At 42.0% G+C, this 21,601-nt stretch overlaps 1 protein-coding gene across 1 annotated transcript in view; it reads right to left on the bottom strand.

Moving 5' to 3' along the window:
• LOC143416884 (uncharacterized) overlaps positions 1–21,601 on the bottom strand; it is a 463,686-nt gene that overhangs the window by 153,907 nt on the left and 288,178 nt on the right. The window contains exons 15-16 of the mRNA XM_076882531.1: positions 20,246–20,422; positions 17,507–17,701 (exon numbers count right to left, since the gene is read on the bottom strand). Of these exons, the coding sequence (XP_076738646.1) occupies positions 17,507–17,701; positions 20,246–20,422 (372 nt within the window). The remainder of the gene's footprint in view (positions 1–17,506; positions 17,702–20,245; positions 20,423–21,601) is intronic.

A 21,601-nucleotide genomic window follows, 5' to 3' on the forward strand; every position in this document is an offset into this window, starting at 1 on the left:
TGTGGTTGGCCCTTACACACAGATGTAAGGTCAAAAAAAAAAAATCACCCACAGTGGATCGTTCACAGACGCTGGTCCAGTAGAACCCACTTCCACAAAGGCTGCACCTGCTCTGGCAGAACAGGAAGCATCAACTACATAGTAGCTATTTTCATAATTAAGACATCAACTATAGGTGTTCCCAAAATGTGCCATGTTGTCTGCACACCTGACAGTTCAATAAGTCCTGTGTTGATTACAGATGGTGGTTGTTTCCAGAAACAGCACTTGCATAAAATAAGTACAGAGCACTTTATGAGCCAACCTGCTTCTTTAATGAGCATTTAGGTTGTTTGTATTCAGTGTTCACAGATAATATGCTCATTAAAAGGGGGGATCCACTATGTCCTTCTTCACAATCCTGTCTGCCAACTTTAAGAAGAAATCAGAGTGACGCAGAAGCTTTAAAACAGTGTTCAGAATAATCAGTGATGCTTTTATCTGAACTGATGACAGATAAAGATGAACGTGAGTGTGGCAGAAGAGTAAGTTCTCCCTCTTTCTTGGAAGTATACAAAAGTCTGTTGTTTATAAAAAGTTCATAAACAAACAACAAGTTCTTACAGAATGAGACGTGAAGCCTGGAGACGAGCAGTTCAGACACGCTGTTATTAAATTCTACCTGAGCAGGTTATAGTTCACCTCAGTTACGGAAGAACAAATAACACTTGGCTCTGGGAGCTTCAGTTTTTATACACTGTCGTAGCACCACCCTAAGCCATCATTTGCATCAACACCTACATCACTAGCCCAGCAGTTCTAAGAAACTTCTCTGTTTGTGGTTCAGAACCTAATGTGACACCAATGAGCACAACAGCATGCAGCTGCAGGTTGTTGTTCATACCTGGCTTTACAATAAAGAGCCATGTTTGCAGGCAGCTGTTTGAAGTTTTGTGTAAAATATCATTTTTATAGAAATAAACCAAATGTGTCTAAATATATTAAATAAACAATCAGAATAAGAACATTTTTAAATAAAATCCAAAAACTGCATCTGGCTTAGTTTTTGTTGAATAAATAATGACTCTGTGTAATATGTCATGTGTTGTATATGTAAGTTGTATTTGTACAATGAAGCCAGGCTTTCTTTGTGTTAGCTGCCTGACAAAACCTAAAACTCTAGTCAGAGATTGCAGGTGTCACAACAGACATGATCAGCTTTCTCTGTCGATCCTATCTTTCTGTTTCACACTCTGTGCACTCATATAAAAAAATCTTTAAAAAAACAATCACATGACTCTTCTTCCACACAACATGATCCCTGAGTGCCGCCTGCTCCAACCAGACATGTTCTCACAGCGACGATGGTGATAATTAAAATCTACAAAGAACGTGATAAACATTATTAAAATGCAGCACTGTTAAAGCAACGTGATTAATGCTGCATTAAAATGAGCCTTTAGCACATAGAGATGATTCAACAGTTTCATTTGACTTCATTGTTTCTAAGGCAGATGCTACACCAGTGAAGGTGCACTTAGTTTTCACACACTGCTTCTGCATTGTGTCTTAGTTTTAGTGGATTAAATAATGACACAGTGTTTGTTTGTTTTTCTTTAGTAACAAATGACCTCAGACCAGCTTATAATATTTTATAAACAAATAAGCATAAATGCATAAACTCAGCCTGGAATCACATGGGATAAACATGGGATGTGCATTTTTTTATTTGTTTTGTGTTACTGAGTCTTGCAAGAATGCCAACCTTACCAGCAGCAGCTTGGTTTTTTTGTTTGTTGTTTTTTTAATTGAATGAGTGCTCAAAGTTGAGCAACAGCTGTGACAACGAGAGAAGATGGAGCCAATTAGAAACAACTGTGAAAATGTACAATATGCAAGCTAAGAAAGCAAAGTGTAGCAATGTTGCCATCATTTTTGTTATTGTGGGATTTTTTTCAACATTCACTGAAAATCACTTCTCTCATATTTCCTCTTTATTATTTTCATCACTGTTTAAGAAACGTAACAAAGTCTTATAAAGCATCTAAACCAGCATCATGAAGTGATGTTTAAAGATGGCAGCAAGCTCACAGCATCTCTCAACTCAAGAGCAACATTCAAAGTGCACAGGCTGAAGGAAAGTATTGATTTTATCACATGCAATTACAATACGCCTTTTCATCTGTATCTGTGTGTACAATGGGTATCGTTGTTTGTCCCAGCAGTTTACAATACAGAATGTGCACGTCTGTGGGGCTTTTATAAAGATTTCTATTTGCATTGATACAATTGCTTGGATCACAAATTGTTCTAACTTGATTCAAGTCACCAATGATAAAGGTGTTCTTGCACTTACAGTTACCATTATTATCTCTGTTTGCTATCAGATCATCACATCCCCCTTGTGGGATCATGTTGATGATATGCTGGTTTTCTGAACACGTCCGTTAGTCATGCAGAGCACAGTGCCAGAGAGCGCCACCAGCAGGAACATGGAAGTCTTCATTGTATTTCTATATGGAAAAAGTAAACAGAGTGAATATATAAATCAGTATTATTTCATTTCATTTATTAACTTGTTTATTTTTGTTTCCTAAATGTTAATCGTGCTTAACTATTAAAGTAAAAATACAGATAGATAGGAAACTCTCTGAAAAGTCAAACTGTTTTCAGTGAGTTTATATATTTGCCAGAGGAAAGGTCAGAATCTGCATATCTGACCACTTTGAATCAATTTATATCTAAACAGAAATCAGTAAAAGTTCAAATCAGTTTTATCAATATCCTCACTTATGAGGATATTGATATCCGTATAACTGGAGTTATTATAGATTTTCATACATGACATTTGTGAAAAAGGCGAGGGTGTCAGGGTCCCTGTGTCTACCCGGTCGCCTCAGTGTGGCTACATGTGTTTTTTTGTTTTGATTTTGTCCCCGCTCTCTCCCTCCCTCCTTCTCTCACTGCCTGGGCGGAGCTCATCTGTGGGCTCCTGCCCTTGGCCCACGCACCTGGTGACACCTGTGGCTCATCACCCAACAGTGTTCCAGTCCCCTTATAAGATGGCAGCCCTGTATTTCTCGTCGCTGGACCGTTGCCGACTCTCGTCAGTGTTAACCCCAGCTCAGTTCGTTCTCGTGTTTCCCTAGCGATCTTCTTACAGTAACCTTTTGCATCTCTGTGAATAGATTTCCCTGGACCTGCCCCTGTGTTACCTGAGCGATCAAGTGTGTGAGGATTGGAGCGAGCTTTTGTGTTTCTTGTGGAGTGTGAAGAGGAGCGTGGAGCGTGGATGGAGTGAGGACTTTGGAGCGTGTGTGGACTGCAAGTGTCTTTCCTCCCTCCTGTTCGTGTGTGGATTCCCGGAACCCGTCTTTTCCCCACTGTGTAAATAGATCACCTGGTGCTTCTGTAAATAAAAAACCTTTATTGTTCCCTACTCAGAGCCTACGCGTGAGTCCGTTCAGTCCCGTTGTGACAGAGGGTAAGGACGTAAATCGACTGGTAAAGAGGGACTGGTGAAGAGTCTGCAGCCGCAGCACCGATCCATCTGTCCATCTCCTGTTCCCTTCTCTGATCACTCGTGAACAAGACTGCGAGTTTTGTAACTTAATAAAAGCAGTAATTTGTTTGCCAGAGTGCCCCTTCCACGTCACACCCTGTTCTTTCCTTCTTGTCTTATATGAAAATTCACTTTGTGTAGCTTTTTGGGAAATTGTTAAACTTCAGGAAGATTCTGAACATGCCCCATCGTTTAGCCAGCTCTTTGGAGCTAAGCAGGTTCAGGCCTGTTGTTGTAAGTTTTATAAAACGATCTCATTTAAACGAATAATCCAGCTGAAGCTTCAGACAGCCGTCAGACAGTGAAACACTGCCATCTGCTGGACTCGAATAACAAAGACGCTGCTTTGACGGGTGAGGGAGTTTCAACAAGTCTGCAACGACTCAAGCATCAAACTACAGAACTATTCTAGCGGACATGGTGCTTTAATGACTGCTTCATTAACGCAGCTCAGAAAGGATCAAACATATCAATAAATTATGAAATAAAAAAATTACTGTTTCACTGCACACACAAACCTTCTCTCATTAGCACAACACTGCCCAGGCCTCAGAGTGTATTCCTTATAGACTATTAAACCTTAGCATGTTATTTTAATGTCTTACAGGTGAAACAGCCAACCAGTGATCCTAACTGTCATTTAAAATATTCAGCTGCAAAAATGCTTTTAGCAAATAGTTTTTTATGACTGTGCTAAGATTCAATACTAGATTTTTGCTGGTCTGATTAAAAGGTTAAATGTAGAAGTTTTGGGATCATATATTAATACTTCCAAAACAATAAAGTTGTTGTAGAGAATCTATGTTCATTATTGTTGCTCATCATGGAAAGACAAAGACGTCAGACTCTGCTGAAAAATTTGACACTCCTACTCTCTGCACACAGCGGTCTGAGGGACCTTCCAGGATCGGGGATTTTATTTATTTTGTTCTTTTTCGGTCTTACTGGTTAGTAGGTGGTGATTTTGTACCTGGTGATCTCTCATTTGGAACATGATTTGCTTTGGAGCAGATTAGGTTCAAAGCATGAGTTGACCTGGCATTATGTCTTGGATTACAAAGAAATCCCACATTAAACCTTGAAGTTAGCCGGATAAGACAGTGTTCTGTTTCACAGTAAAGGCCTCAGAGAGTTGTTGCTAACCAAAGTCTATCTTGTACAGCCACGCAGCATCTAATGACGTTTTGTAACCTGTCACTACAAAGGAGCAGTGAAATGATTGCTGTTTTAGCGCACACACACAGTGTGGTGATCAGTATAAGGACATTAAAGTGATGTTGCGGAAAGCTGCATCTGGTCAGAAGGAAAAGCACGCACACTTGGAAGACTTGACCATTTGCACAAAATGAATGGCTGACAGTGGACAGATACAAGGATGTGGATGGTCACACCCTCGTGCATTAAAGAGGCCGTTCACAAAACCAAACACTCAACAGACACAATAAGACAGCTGATCAGTTTGCCTCACTAACTCATCTACACAAGGCGTGTTGTAGAAGTAGAGCAGGGCGATATGGCCAAAAATATTCATCACGATAGAAATTTGAAAATGTGCGATAACGATATAACTGACACGAGACAAAATACTTTACAACTCCACTTCATTTGTGCAAAAAAACCAAAAAAACAATCAATGTATTTTCACTTAAATAAGCAGCTGCTTTTCATGTGCATTAAACTTATATAAAAATGTAACAGTGCAAATGCAAATTCCTCGCTGACAGTTTAACCAAAAGGCATTTCCAGTGGAAACTGGCCGACATATCCTCAGCACAACCATGTATAATATCCACAAAACTTTAAAAGAGGTTAAACAAACACACAATACAGTAATATTATGTTGAAGCACAGTACGTATCACTCCGCGAGGCTCCTGCCTACGATAGCCGTAATGCTCCAACAATCCATCAAGCGGTGCGGCTTCGTAGCTTAGCAAAGTCATACTAAAACATTTGACAGATTTTCGAGCGCCGTGCACATAAAATCGTTTCCAGGTCAGTAAACACAACCAGGATTCATACAGTGGCTTGCAAAAGTATTCGGCCCCCTTGAACTTTTCCCCATTTTGTCACATTACAGCCACAAACATGAATCAATTTTATTGGAATTCCACGTGAAAGACCAACACAAAGTGGTGCACACGTGAGAAGTGGAACGAAAATCAGACATGATTCCAAACATTTTTTACAAATAAATAACTGCAAAGTGGGGTGACAAAATGACAATTTAAAAAAAATAATACCCTGTTTATAAAAACCACATATGACCACGACTCCAAATGTGCAATTGTCACTGCATCTAAACATGACAGATGACATATTACAAACAGGTAGAAACGTATAATATACAACATGTTGTGAAGCTGGTACTGGTGCAGTTAGCTTTGCTTTAGGCTCCCATACACAGCACTGCTGACCCTAATCACCTCATACAAGATGTTACTTACTTTACGTGCAGTGCAGTATTGCTTTAACTTGCAATATGTTACAATAGCCAAGTCACTTCTATATTTATGAGCATGTAGACAATAATGTTGGCTGATATGTAAAACTATGAGATATCGAGTGCTGGGAAGATATTATTGATGGATCAGATTCATGAGTGTTTTATGTACTTAAGCCACAGTTAGAGAGTGAAACAGAGACTGACACTGGTTAGAATTGTACAGTAAATATTTTGAACTTTTATGCTGAACTACAAACTGTGAACTGTGCGATCTCTGCCACCTGTGGTGCCTGGTTTACTGTGTGTAAAACTGCACAGGTTCCCATGTGTCATCCCACACTTTGCTACTGTCAGGAGAAAAACATAACAAACAACAACCACACACACAAAATAGGATCATTTAGGTTGTGACATATGACAATTTTTTAGGATGAAATATCTTCTATATTCATGTCATGCTTTATAGACCTTCATTGTAATATAAATGAATCAAATCAAGTCAGAGAGTAATAATATATGAAGCAGACGTCAAGCAGGACCACAGCAGCAGCCACGATCCTTCAGAACCTGCTGGATGAGAGAGCTCAGAAACTCCAGGGAAGAAGTTTAGTTAGTAACATGCATGAACTGCATTACTGAGACATGTGTGTTTACAGATGGTGGAGAGGGGGAGAGTTTTTAGTAAAAGGAGACGTGACTGCATCTTCAACCAATACTGAGCCTGCATAACCCTGAAAGAGACAGACAGAGAGAGAGGGGGGGGGGGGGGGGGGGGGGGGGGCACTAACCCCCAGCAGTCTGGTCCTATGACAGCATAACTAAGGGCTGAGCTGAACCAGCCCTAACTATAAGCTCTATAAAGAAGTGAAGTCTTACGCCAACTCTTAAAAGTGTTGACCATGTCCACCTCCAAAACTCATAATGGACTTTGGAGGTGGACAGCTATCAAGCTCCTCACAGAGGAGCAGCTTGACAGCTAACAGCTCCCAATTTACTTTAGTCCAAATACATGAGTTCAAATTGAGGTGATAACTATTTATCAACAATATGAATGTCTGTTCCCGTCCAACAAAGTTGTTACTACATACCATGTTGAGCAGGGCTTCCACTTGACTTTAACTTCTTCTTTTTCCTGAAAAACATGATATAAACAAACATTTAGTTAAGAAAGACATGCAAGTTGCATACAAAAAGGAGCCTACAAACATTTGTGTACTATTGAATGGCTCAATATATTATACAATTAGTTTACAAAAACATAAGAACCACTACAATGCTTGTACTGCCAGCATCGAGTGCATGTCAGCAAAGCAACACTGCTTACATTGTGGCTCACAAGCAAAACTAACTGAAGCAGATGTTACTGAATGGGAAGGAGCACCTCCACATCAATCACTCCTTCTGAGCATGATGTCAGGAGGACTTTAAAGAACGTAAACATCAGGAAGGCAGCACGACCAGGTCGTATCAGGTGGTATGTTCCTATTTAATGTCCTATTTGGAGCGAAATCCAGACTCAGTGGCTGAATTAGTGAAGATTCATCAAATACAAAAGCTTATGGATAGTCAGTCAGGCACAGTTCAAATCCGGGAAGTCCAAAGATGCAAACAAATCTGCACAGCAGCAGGCTAAATTACTTACATTTACAACTCTCCTGTCTACTATCTCTTCATATTTGAAAATCTTCTGTGTACGGTGTTTTCAGCATTCTGAAAAATAACAAAGGAAATATTTACATGAGGTCTGTAAAACTGGAGGAAATGAAAGAATGAAACAAAATGAAAAAAGAAATCTTATCAAACTTAACGAACCTGTCATGTGTTTCGTACATTTACAAAAACAAAACGTCTAACCTTTCCTTTTCCTTTTTTTGGTTGGGACATCCGAGGTGTACGCCGTAGAAATCGAGGGAGATGCAGGAAGTGGAGATGGAGAGGAAGATGCAGGAGGAAGCAGAGATGAAGAGGAGGATGCAGGAGGAAGCAGAGGTGAAGAGGAGGATGCAGGAGGAAGCAGAGATGAAGAGGAGGATGCAGGAGGAAGCAGAGATGAAGAGGAGGATGCAGGAGGAAGCAGAGATGAAGAAGAGGATGCAGGAGGAAGCAGAGATGAAGAGGAGGATGCAGGAGGAAGCAGAGATGAAGAGGAGGATGCAGGAGGCTGACAGAGGAAGATGTTGGTTCAGGCTCTAAATGAAGAATAAATTCCTGGTTTAGAGCCTCTGGGTCTGGGACTGGTCCAGCATCCACACTGTCAGCAGAGGATGGTCCAGCTGCTGGTGGAGAACTTTTAGCAGGAGGTGAAACTTGTAATTCTGCAAAATTTTAAATACTAAATATTCATTAAAACTGATGCGGGGCTCGGAGCGTGAGGTTTTAGTGTTTCTCACAGCACCAACTATGCAGTGATCACTCAGGTCGTTGGCAAAAACTGCAGATGTGGAAAACTTACGCAGCATATTGGTTAAAAAAGGTCAATAAGAGCAGATTTATCTGGGTGTTTAGGATCAAGGCGTGTGAGGCTTTAAATAATTTGAGTCAGTTTTAAAAACAAGCAGCGTGCCTTAAAATCATCAGACACAGAAGAAAGCCAGTCCCAATGAAAATCATCCATCTGAAAGACGTCATTAAAATGCAGCTCAGATAAAAGTTGAACCAGAGACGGTGATGTGCTGGGGGAAGCAGATGGAGGCTGATAGCAGCCAACAACAGTCTGATTTCCAAACAGATCCATAGCTAAGGCCAAGATTTCAAATGGCTGAGGTGCAGATGGAGAGAACAAGACTTGAGCAGCAAGACAGAGCTTCACATAAACTTCCAGACCTCCGCCTTTTCTGGGACAGTCTGAGTGCTAAATGTTAAATCCATCAGTTGCTACGTTTTTATCCAGTAAAGATTTGGAAAGTCTCAGAAACAACAATGATACCAGCACCGCTTGAACAGGCCCAGATTCCAATCATATCCATGTTAGGAAGCACACGACGTGATGCACGTGTAACCCAGACAGTTTTTAACATCTGCTGGTGTTTCACATTCAGCCAGAGGCCCAGGGTTAGGTTGGATACCAGACAATAATAAAAGCATCGTTATTAGACTCTAGAGCTCGTTTATAGCTGACACCACATGTAGAGTTTAAGTTCACACAGAGACGATGACATTTTTCTAAAACCAGCAAACAATAAACAAGAAATGTAACAAGAGTTTCAGAAGAAGCTGTTTTACAGAGAAATGATTCCCTGAAGACAAAATTATTATTATCATCCTTTATTTCTCCAGGTGAAAATTTAATTGAGATTAAAAATGTTGTTTTCAAGAGAGACCTGGCATCATGGCAGCAAGAGTCAGAAATACATCATAATTCAAACAAATACAAAATAGGAAAAACATCCTACATAAACTTCATAAAGTTTTATTAACAGACTTTGAACAATGGACTTCAAACTTCCCCCCAAAACAACAGAAACACATTTGAAGACAATGAATGACATTTATCCCTCTAAAGAAGGACTTAGACTACGATTTAATATGAATGAGAACATGTTCATAAATGGATGCAACCAAAGATTTCATCAATCCCTGATTTAGAGACAACAGAACATTTGGTTTGATTTCACAAGATAAGAATGACGACTGAGTTAGAAGATTGTTTTATGTTTAGTCAAATCTTTCCTACATAAAGTCGGATTACAAAATCATCCCCTAAGTTTGTTTTATTCAAGGAATTGAAATTATAGAGAAAATCTGTGAAATGACTTAAAGAAAACAAACCACAAAAAACTATGATTGTCACGATCTGCGGAGGCAGACCGTGCGGTGGACCCAGGTGCGAACACACGAGAGTAGACTGGAGTAAACTTAACTGAAAGTGAGCCTTTATTGTGGCTGGTGACAAGGAGTGCAGACAAGGCAGAAACGCAGTGACAAACTAAACTATGACTAAACTGAGAAAGTAAAACAAGGAAAAACTTTGAAGACACAGGAAACCATAACTATGAATACTAAGACTGGCTGTGACAACATGGAGGGTGGGAACACAGACGACACGACACAGACTACATTAAACACAGAGACTAAATACACATGAGGGATGATCACGGGAAGTGGCCACACATGGGAGCACAGCTGACACACATGAACCTAACGACAGGACAGGAGAAGTGACACTGAATACGCTGACAATGAATACAGACTTTCAAAGTAAAACAGGAAACATGGAGATTAGACATGACAAGAACTAAACATAACCACGCAGACATGACACATGAACCAGGGAGACTTAGTACAGGGGGAGATGACATAAACAACTAAGGAACAAAACTAAACTGCAATCTAGAAATTAACTAGGTGAACTAAGCTAGGTGCAAATGAATACAAAAGATACATGAAACTCAAATACTGGGTCGCTTGACCCAGGACCATGACACCGATACTCTAAACCCCTGGTTTAGGCCGGCAACCTTTCTGATGATGAGTGCATCTAACATTTCCTCAGAAGTCAATGTGCCATATGATTGCATTATCAATAAATTACACACTATATAGAACCACTTTATAGGATTATATTTGTTTGCAGATGTTTGCAGCTATCAGCGAATATTTATCAGGTATTTTGAAACAAAGAAAGACTTTTTATCCATAACAGCAAATGAACTGTACAACAGAAAATACAAATGCTATTTATGGTCTCCTCACAACAATGATAAGAAAAATAAACTGGGCCAATATGTCATGTTTGTTAATACAGAGACACACATGTTAATGTGATCTCTGGTCTCCTCTGAGTGGGAGTTATTAAAACTGACTGTAAAAAGTCAGCACAAGGAAAATAAACTCCACCTAAACTTGGTTTATATCTGACCCAGACAGACTGCAGGTCATAACTTCTTACCTGAAGTTCAGTTCACCTGACACTCGGACCGGCGGCCGCCTCGGGTCTCTGCTCCTCCTGCCTCCCCTTTCCCTCATCCACCTGCTGCCTCTGTGGAAGCTCCGCCAAAGCCACCATCAAACAACTGACTTATTTCTACACATCGACCAGCATCCAGCCAATCCGCCATCTTTCATTGTTTATACTGTTACAAAAACATTTAAAAAACATCATCGGCCCATAAAAACGAAAAATCACCATCAGTATGCCCGATGGCCAGTCCAGCTATGGTCGTGCCATCAGTTAACCCTTCATGTGGCAGCTGTGACACGCGTGCCCAGGGTTGCCGACCCCTGCTCTAAAGCATCTGATTTGGATTCCTGACATCAAATATATTTTCCTTTGGCTTTGTTTTCTTCCCATTTGTGGCTTTAATGTAGTGTTACATCCTGTTTGTTTGCTTCCCTCTGTATACATGTCCAGATTCACTGTTATGTTTCTATTCTTACATTGCTGTGTGATCACTGTTCCCTCTGCTGACTGATGTGACCTTTTGTATCTCACACTGATACTTGTCATATTTGTATCTGCGCCTAAAAGATAAAAAGTTTTCCATGCTAAAACACAGCTCCACCTCCTGCAGTTCTCCCTCTGAACCACTAGATGTCTCTGTATCTAAATGAAGACGTGCAGCACAGCAACCACAGCAGCGCTCAGATCACACGTGTCCTGTTATTATGTATAAAAGCATGAAACAGGTGAGACAGGTGGGATCAATATTAATTTTGTGGAAATATATGAAAAAGCAACAGAAGAGTGAAAACATTTCGTGTTTCTAGAAAGATCTTTCAGCTCACAGCTGCTCACAGACTGTATTTACAAGTGACAGACTGCAACTCTACAGTACATCTACAGTATATATCAAATATATTCTGTATTCAAATCTATTGAGTGATGTTTGAAAGTCTTTCCAGGTGAGTTTGATCCAGGAGGGTCTGAAGCCAGAGTCAGACAGAGACTGTGCAGAGACTGTAGAAGGACAGAGCAGCAGCAGAGCAGTCCAGATACACTGATGATCCTCTGTCAGAACCAGAGGGACACACAGGGATGATGCTGGACTCTACATTATGTCTGACAGTGGAGCTGTTCTCAGAGCAGTTCACTCTGCAGCACTGACAGTCATCTGCACTTCTTCTCATTCCTCTGTCAGTCACTGCTGGATGAAGCTCTCCTCTCCACCTCCCAGTAACATGGCCCAGTCAGAGCGTCTCTACACACAAGCTGCTGCTGCTTCAACCTCTCTGGATCATCAGGACACAGCTCCTCCTCTCTCAGCACACACACCGTCCTGTTTACCATCATCAGCTCCACCTGCAGAGAGAAGAAGGAAGAGCAGAGGAGATAAACGAGTGTTTCCAGAGACTCTTCATCAGCTGTCAGTCAGTGATGCAGCACATCCAGTATAAAGAGCAGCAGGGACTTCAGTGCTGGGACTGTACTAGGACTCATTGTTGCTTCACTTTTTCTAATCTTTGGATTTTTATTTAAGTTGCTGAAAATGTTTTTCCCTCCTAGTTTGAGTTTGGACTTTCATTCAAGAACCTTGGTGTGTCCACTCTGAGCTCTGTAGGAACCCCAACAACAAGCCCAACAATCCGGATGGACGGTTCCAGCTGTTAACTGGAGGAATTCCATCCAAACATCTGCTCTCACTAAATTCTTCCTCACCTACAGACTGTGTTCTTCACTGCTTTAAACTTGGAAATGAATGCAGTCATTGGTCTGCGTGCTGCTTTGTTCAGAGAGCTGATTGGCTGTTGACAGTGTTTGATCAGAGCGTGTCAGCTGTTACTATGGTGACTATAAAGGTCAGAAACAGGAAGTGTTTGTGTCCAATCCTGAAGCCTGTCACCATTCTCCTCTCACAGCTTCACTGAGAAGCTGCAGCTTTACAGGAAACACTGGATCTTTGTTTCATACTGACTGTGTTTAGTACAATACTGCTGACAGCACCACCCACTCACTCCATCACTCTACTTACAGCAGAGTTTCCAGTCTGTAGTCTGGACTCTGCTGAAGATCAGACAGCTGCTTCACATCTGGATCCTTCAGCTTGTTTCCCCACAGGTCCAGCTCTCTCAGATGGGAGGGGTTGGACTTCAGTGCTGCTGCCAGATAATCACAGCTGATCTCTGACAAACCACAGCCCATCAATCTGTATAAAGAATGAAAGATGTAAGTTTATTAGACAAAGTGTGAGCTTGAAATCATTCAGTGTTTCATCATCTGTTCAGAGCTGAAGAAGGTTCAGAATGTAGAAGTTTAGAAAATGGAAACTCCAAACAGCTGAAGCCAACAGGAAGCAGCTTCAAACAGGAAACTGTGCAGAGTTTCAGACTATATGTCCTGATGCAGCCAGTTGGATTTTGGAGATTTGAATCTCTGTTCTATGACTAAGTCCTTGAATCATTTCTTCCAGTTGGTCCAACAAGACAGACTAAGTATTGGACATGTGTTGTGGCTCCATTAGGGGAGCTTCTAAATGTGATGTGATGGCCCCTCTGGGTCTGTCAGGTCACAGGACTGAAGAGAGCTCAAACTGGGCACACAGTTGTTCCAGTCTGGACCAAAGACTCTATACTGGGACTGAGGGACTGCTTTCACTGCACCCACTGGGACTTTTTAAAGGCTCATGTTCTCACTTAGATCATCGATTTCTACTGACATTTCTTTCTGGGAAAAATGGGGATTACTTTGGAAACAGGAAGTATTTTCCCCAATAAGCAGCCCTGGATTAGTAAATCACTCCAACATGTTCTCAGGCAGAAGAAGAAGCTGTCTTGTTATGAGGGAGAGAAGAAAACGATTGAGGCACAGAAACTTGTTGAAAGAGAGATAAAGCAGCTAAAATCAGGTGTAAAAGTAAAGCAGAGGATGAGCTGAATAAAGGACACTCAAGGCTGGCTTGGAAAGGAATGAAGTCCATGGTGGGGATGCAGAACAAGTAGCAAAGATGAATGTGATGCTGAATCAGCAGAAGACTTGGACTCATTTGATTCCAGCTTTGATATCATTGATTTCAATGAAGAGCTTTGTGATTGTAGCAAATTCAAATTCAAATTTTATTTGTCACACACACAACCATACACAGTATGAGATGGGGGTGAAATGCTTGTAGCTGTACAATGCCCGACCATTAAATGACAGAAGAAAAGTTTTACAATATTTACAATTTACTACAGAATTTACAAATTAACTTAGGAATTTACAGTAAAGAATGTGCAAATAGCAGAAGAGATTATAAAGATTATAAATTATAGGATTATAGGAAATGTGTGGTGGTGCGTGTGGTGACGTGTGTGAGAGTCCAGTCCTACACCTGGTTCAGGGCCCGAATAGCCTGTGGGAAGAAGCTCCTCCTCATTCTCTCTATTTTGGCCTTAAGGGAGCGGAAGCGCTTCCCAGACCTCAACAGTGAGAAGAGTCCATTGTTGGGATGGGAGAGGTCCATCATAATCTTCCTAGCTTTGGACTTGCACCGCTTGGTGTAGATGGACAGCAGGTCAGGGAGCTGTGATTGAATGATGCATTCGGCTGAGCGCACCACTCTTTGCAGATCTCGTCTGTCCTGTTTGGTGCTGTTCCCAAACCAGGTGCAGATGTTTGCCGTCAGGATGCTCTCGATGGTGGAGGAGTAGAAGTTCTTGAGCACCTTCAGTGGTAGATGGAAGTCTCTAAGTCTTCTGAGGAAGAAGAGACGCTGACGGGCTTTCTTAACCAGGGTGTTGATGTGGCAGGACCATGACAGGTCCCGAGTGATGTGGACACCCAGGTATCGGAAACTGTCCACTCTCTCCACTGGCGTGCCACTGATGATGAGGGGTTTGTAATTCCTCGCCTGCTTTGTAGTGAAGTCCACGATCAGCTCCTTAGTCTTGCTGATGTTTAGGAGGAGGTTATTCTCCTGGCACCAGGTCTCCAGGTTCCTAATCTCCTCCAGGTAGGCCATCTCGATGTTGTCGGAGATCAGGCCTACAACAGCAGTGTCGTCAGCAAACTTGACAATGGAGGTGGTGTCTGATGTGGCTACACAGTCATAAGTGTGCAGTGAGTACAGCAGGGGGCTTAAAACACAGCCTTGAGGCACTCCAGTGCTGAGTGAGATGGAGGGGGAGACTTGTTTTCCCACCCTCACTGATTGGGGTCTGTCTGTGAGGAAGTTGAGGATCCACTGACACAGTGATGAGCTGAGTCCTAGATCTGTCAACTTGGTGAAAAGCTTAGAGGGAATTATTGTGTTGAATGCTGAACTGTAGTCCACGAACAGCATCCTAACATAATTCCCTCTGCCAGTGTCCAGGTGACTCAGGGATGTGTGGAGCAGGTGAGATATGGCATCGTCTGTGGAACGATTAGTCCGGTAAGCAAACTGAAGTGAGTCGATGGTGGCAGGAAGTGAAGAAGTGATGTGATCTCTCATCAGTCTTTCAAAACACTTCATCACAATTGAAGTCAGTGCTACTGGACGGTAGTCATTGTGGCAAGCGGGCTGTTGTTTCTTTGGAACAGGAACAATAATGGACTGTTTGAAGCACGTGGGAACCACAGCTTGGGCCAGGGAGAGGTTGAAGATCTCCGTGAACACCGGTGCTAGCTGGTCAGCGCAGGCTCTAAGGACCCGGCCAGGGATTGCATCTGGTCCTGCTGCCTTCCTGGTGTTCACCCTACTGAAGGTGTTCCTCATGGCATGCTCTGTGATGACGAATGCATTTTCTTCACTGGTGCACTCCGAGCGCGCGCAGCCGATTGTTGTTTTAATTGCTGCGGCGTCGAAGCGAGCATAAAACGTATTCAGCTCATCAGCCAGTGAAGCATCGGCATTCATCATTGAAGAAGCTGGTCGTTTATAGTCCGTTATAGACCACAGTCCTTTCCACAGGCTCCTAGAGTCGCACTGTCGTAGCTGTGACTCTAGTTTTTCCCCGTAGCTCCGCTTTGCCTTTCGGACCGCGCTGCGCACGTTGTAGGACGCAGCCTTGTATAGGTCCATATTACCGGAGACGAGCCCTTCATTGTAGGCAGCGGTGCGTGATCTCAGAGCGTCGCGGATGTTTTTATCCACCCACGGCTTCTGGTTGGGAAACGTATGGATGATAGTTCTTTCTGCTGTGTCGTCCGCTAGTTTCCCGATAAAGGGCTGGTAGCTCTGAGAGTCCCACTGATGAGGTGTTTGTGTGGAAATCTCTTAGTGGGACCAAAGAGAGAAAAAGCCCTGGTCCTGATGCTGTGGGAGGGAAATGATTGAAGTGTGCTGTGAGGAACTGACTGGGAGATTTTCACACATTTTCCAGTCCTCCTTGGAACAACAGGAAGTTCCCAGCATATGGAAACAAAGGTTAAGTGTCCTATGGCACTCAGTGATGATGGTGCTGTGGCCCCACCACCTCCACCTCTTTGTAAAGGAACTAACTGTAATCTGAAGCTTCAAATGGAACTAAGACTTCCTCCACTAGGTGGCAGTGTCTGATGAGAAAGTGTTAGTGGAGCTGGCCTGGAGTCAGAAACAGGAAGATGCAGGATTTGGGCTGAAATGGGGAAAAGTGGTTCGCACTAGTGCCTTAAAGCAAGAAGGTTGTAGGTTGAAGCTTGTTGGCCTTTCTGTGGAGGTTGGATGTTCTCCCACAGTCCAATGAAATGCTGCTTAGGTTCATTGGTGCTTCTAAATTGGCTGTAGGTGTGGATGTGAGAGAGTGCTTCTCTGTCTCTCTCTGTTGGCCCTGTGATGGACTGCTCACCTGTGCAGGTGGACCACGCCTCTTGCCCTATGACAGCTAGGGCACAGGCTGCAGCCCTGTGAGCCTAAGCTGAATAAACAGTTTGCAAAAATGATTCATAGATGGCCTGAAATCCCCCAGTTAGCAGTTTGGTAGATAGCTATGACATGCTAATCCCATCCAGCAGCTGTATTCTACCTGTAAGCTGATCCCTGCTGAGCCAAAGCACTTTTTCATATACAAATTACAACCTTTAATAGAAACCTATTGGTCAGCATCTTATTAGCCTGCTGTTAGTTTCTCTCAGTTTTCTGTGGAATGAAGCTAACAGAATGAAGAGAAATGTGCTGATTTAAAGCCTTTGAAGTGCTTCAGATGATCTCTGTCCACTCATTCATTCATGTAAGCTTTCTAATGCAGCTTTGATCTTCACAGTCTGCTTCATGAAACTCATTCTAACCCTGAATGTCAGAGTATTCCTCCTTCTCTTTCCCATCATTCATGCTGGCAGTGGAGGAGATTTGGATGTTGGACTGTGTTTTGGATGATGTGTGTATGTTTGTGTTGGACTGCTGTCTGTAAAGCAAACGCACATTTTGCTTTGGATTTCAGTGTCAGACAGACTTTAAGGTGGAATGAAGAGTTTGAGAGTTTCACAGTGAATTATCCAGTGGAGGATTTTTTTTCCTCTTTGAAGGTTTGAAATGTGAACATTGTTCTGCTGCAGTCAATGGACTAAACCAGAGAAGAAGAAAACAGACTTTACCATGAAGATCATCAGTGTGGATCAGTATAATATCAGCCTGATGTCTGCAGTTTAGTGTCAGCACAACTTTCACATCATATTCATCTCAGCACAACTAAAACATGCTGACTGACCTCAGAGTTTCAAGTCCACATCCGGGACTCTCCAGGAAACCACACAGGTGCTTCACTCCTGAATCCTGCAGGTTGTTGTTGGTCGAAGACCAGGAGTCATTACTCAGGTTCAGTTCTCTCAGATGGGAGGGGTTGGACTTCAGTGCTGCTGCCAGATAATCACAGCTGATCTCTGACAAATAACAGCCCCTCAATCTGTATAAAGAGTGAAAGATGTAAGTTTATTAGACAAAGTGTGAGCTTGAAATCATTCAGTGTTTCATCATCTGTTCAGAGCTGAAGAAGGTTCAGAATGTAGAAGTTTAGAAAATGGAAACTCCAAACAGCTGAAGCCAACAGGAAGCAGCTTCAAACAAACACAACAAGAGAAAAAACTCTGAATGTTTCACATTAAAGTCGTACATTTCTCATAAAAACAGGACAAAGACTTGAAAAAGTCGTGTTTTTCCTTCCAGGAACCACAAGGCTTCACTTTTAAAGGTGAAGTGTGAAAGAAATGGACATATTTGAAGTCCAACACCTTTTTCCAGTCACATTATTAAAGCAGACAAACTACAAGCTCATTTTCATTCCAACAAGTCATCTTCTGACCTGGACTAACAACACTGGTCTCTATGTGCAGCTGGCTGTGAGACCAGTGCTCAGGGAGCGTCTACAAAGTGCAACACTGAAAGAACATCACACACTCATTTGCTTCCAGCACTTTCACACAAACATCTACTGTCATTATTGTCACCAAACTCTGTGGCGTCTCACCCTGGACACAGTCTGTTTGACCTGCTCCCTTCAGGCAGGAGGCTCCGGTCCATTCGCACCAGAACCTCTCGCCATAAGAACAGTTTCTTCCCCTCTGCTGTTGGACACATGAAAGATAACCGTATGACTGTTCCCACCCCTAACACATGACCCTACGCTGTGTTCACTGCAACATTCCATGTTTGGCACTGATCACCACCTGCACTCATGTATATATCATGTATATATATCTTTCTACGTAGCACTTTTAATTCTTATTCTTTCATGTCTATTTAAGCGTTATCTGACAGTATGTTTGCACTGAAGCACCGCAGCAATTTCCTAATGTTGTAAACCTGCTCAACATTTGGCAATAAAACCCTTTCTGATTCTGATTCTGGATCCTTTATTGCAAATTCAAATGGGATCAAATGGTCAGACATAAGAGGGTTATGAGGAAATAGGATGAAATGTTGTGTATTAGCAGCAAGTTATTGAATCATTTTCCTCAGAAACCAAACAAAATGATTGACAAACATGTTTTTACAAACTCAGTGTTGGACTTGGATCAGCAGGATAAGCTGATGTTTAAAGGCATTTGAGTCTCGCTGTATGAGAGTCCAGTTATTACTCAATATTTATGGATGATGTTCTTTCAGTGTTGCACTTTGTAGACGCTCCCTGAGCCTCACAGCCAGCTGCACATGGACCAGCTGACATTACCCAGCATTAGAGGCGGGTGTCAAAAAATGGATTTTCCTATTTAAATGGTTTGAATTTGAATAAAGCGATGTTGGTTCATTCAATCCTGAATCGATTTTTAATATAAATGTATTTTGCCAGAATCTCAGGTTAAAGCTCCCAAAAGTATTTCAACAACAAGCAAACAGATAAAACAGTAAATGAGAGCAGCTAAACACACAAAGATGGAAACACAGAGCGTGGATCGTTCACTCGACAGCACGTACACGGACACGCCGTCGGGGCTGAAAGTGGACAGCTCACAGATCCTGAAGCTGCAGGTTTCATCTGTCTCCAACCAAAACTGACTGAACCAGCAGCAGAAGAAGATCCAAACTATGCTTTACGTTTGATGAACATCGTCATGAATTCTCTCCGACTTTGACGTTTACTTCCTGCACAGCTCTCTCTCTCTCAGAGTACTTCAAGAACAGTTTACCTTCAAAAATCTGTTTCCTGCATTATTCACTGCTTATTACGCACCAGTCTGCTGTTGTGTTCACTGCTGTCAGCCTCCGAAAACAAAGCCTCATTTCTGCTGTTCAATACTGAAGAAATTTAAACCTTTTAAAATGATGACAGATTACAAACTCTCAGCTGTGTCTGTAATCAAACCTCTGTAACTTTGCTTCCCTTCAGCAGCATCAGCTCATGTTCACATGTTGATTCATGGTTTGCTTCAGTTTTTGATGGACTGCAGAATATTTTGAAGGTTATCTGCTATAAAAAGCCAGAACAGGAAAATCTGCTTCATGTGTTTCTGTTTGATCCTCAGTGACTTTGACACAAAGGCCTCTGCTGTGATGATCACACCTCTGATCAAGTCTCACAGTGTCAGCTTTGTTTTTATACATATGGATATGTGCTGATAAATGATCAGAGTTATAATATTTCCCACTGTCTGCTGTGTGCCGTGACCTTTGACCTGCTAAAGACAGTCAGCTGTGGATTATTCATTGTTGTGTCTGATACTTAGAACTGTGAGGAAGAACACTACACAGTTCATCAGGGTCCCCTCTCTCTGAATCAGGAAAGGTGGGCAGGCCGTGTGTGGGCCGCGGGCCATACGTTGAGTATCACTGTTTGAAATGTGAACATTGTTCTGCTGCAGTCAATGGACTAAACCAGAGAAGAAGAAAACAGACTTTACCATGAAGATCCTCAGTGTGGATCAGTATAATATCAGCCTGATGTCTGCAGTTTAGTGTCAGCACAACTTTCACATCATATTCATCTCAGCACAACTAAAACATGCTGACTGACCTCAGAGTTTCAAGTCCACATCCTGGACTCTCCAGGAAACCACACAGATGCTTCACTCCTGAATCCTGCAGCTTGTTGTTCCTGCTCAGGTCCAGCTGTCTCAGATGGGAGGGGTTGGACTTCAGTGCTGCTGCCAGATAATCACAGCTGATCTCTGACAAACCACAGCTCTCAAATCTGTATAAAGAATGAAAGATGTAAGTTTATTAGACAAAGTGTGAGCTTGAAATCATTCAGTGTTTCATCATCTGTTCAGAGCTGAAGAAGGTTCAGAATGTAGAAGTTTAGAAAATGGAAACTCCAAACAGCTGAAGCCAACAGGAAGCAGCTTCAAACAAACACAACAAGAGAAAAAACTCTGAATGTTTCACATTAAAGTCGTACATTTCTCATAAAAACAGGACAAAGACTTGAAAAAGTCGTGTTTTTCCTTCCAGGAACCACAAGGCTTCACTTTTAAAGGTGAAGTGTGAAAGAAATGGACATATTTGAAGTCCAACACCTTTTTCCAGTCACATTATTAAAGCAGACAAACTACAAGCTCATTTTCATTCCAACAAGTCATCTTCTGACCTGGACTAACAACACTGGTCTCTATGTGCAGCTGGCTGTGAGACCAGTGCTCAGGGAGCGTCTACAAAGTGCAACACTGAAAGAACATCACACACTCATTTGCTTCCAGCACTTTCACACAAACATCTACTGTCATTATTGTCACCAAACTCTGTGGCGTCTCACCCTGGACACAGTCTGTTTGACCTGCTCCCCTCAGGCAGGAGGCTCCGGTCCATTCGCACCAGAACCTCTCGCCATAAGAACAGTTTCTTCCCCTCTGCTGTTGGACACATGAAAGATAACCGTATGACTGTTCCCACCCCTAACACATGACCCTACGCTGTGTTCACTGCAACATTCCATGTTTGGCACTGATCACCACCTGCACTCATGTATATATCATGTATATATATCTTTCTACGTAGCACTTTTAATTCTTATTCTTTCATGTCTATTTAAGCGTTATCTGACAGTATGTTTGCACTGAAGCACCGCAGCAATTTCCTAATGTTGTAAACCTGCTCAACATTTGGCAATAAAACCCTTTCTGATTCTGATTCTGGATCCTTTATTGCAAATTCAAATGGGATCAAATGGTCAGACATAAGAGGGTTATGAGGAAATATGATGAAATGTTGTGTATTAGCAGCAAGTTATTGAATCATTTTCCTCAGAAACCAAACAAAATGATTGACAAACATGTTTTTACAAACTCAGTGTTGGACTTGGATCAGCAGGATAAGCTGATGTTTAAAGGCATTTGAGTCTCGCTGTATGAGAGTCCAGTTATTACTCAATATT

Source organism: Maylandia zebra, linkage group LG3 (assembly GCF_041146795.1).
Source record: "Maylandia zebra isolate NMK-2024a linkage group LG3, Mzebra_GT3a, whole genome shotgun sequence".
NCBI lineage: Eukaryota > Metazoa > Chordata > Actinopteri > Cichliformes > Cichlidae > Maylandia > Maylandia zebra.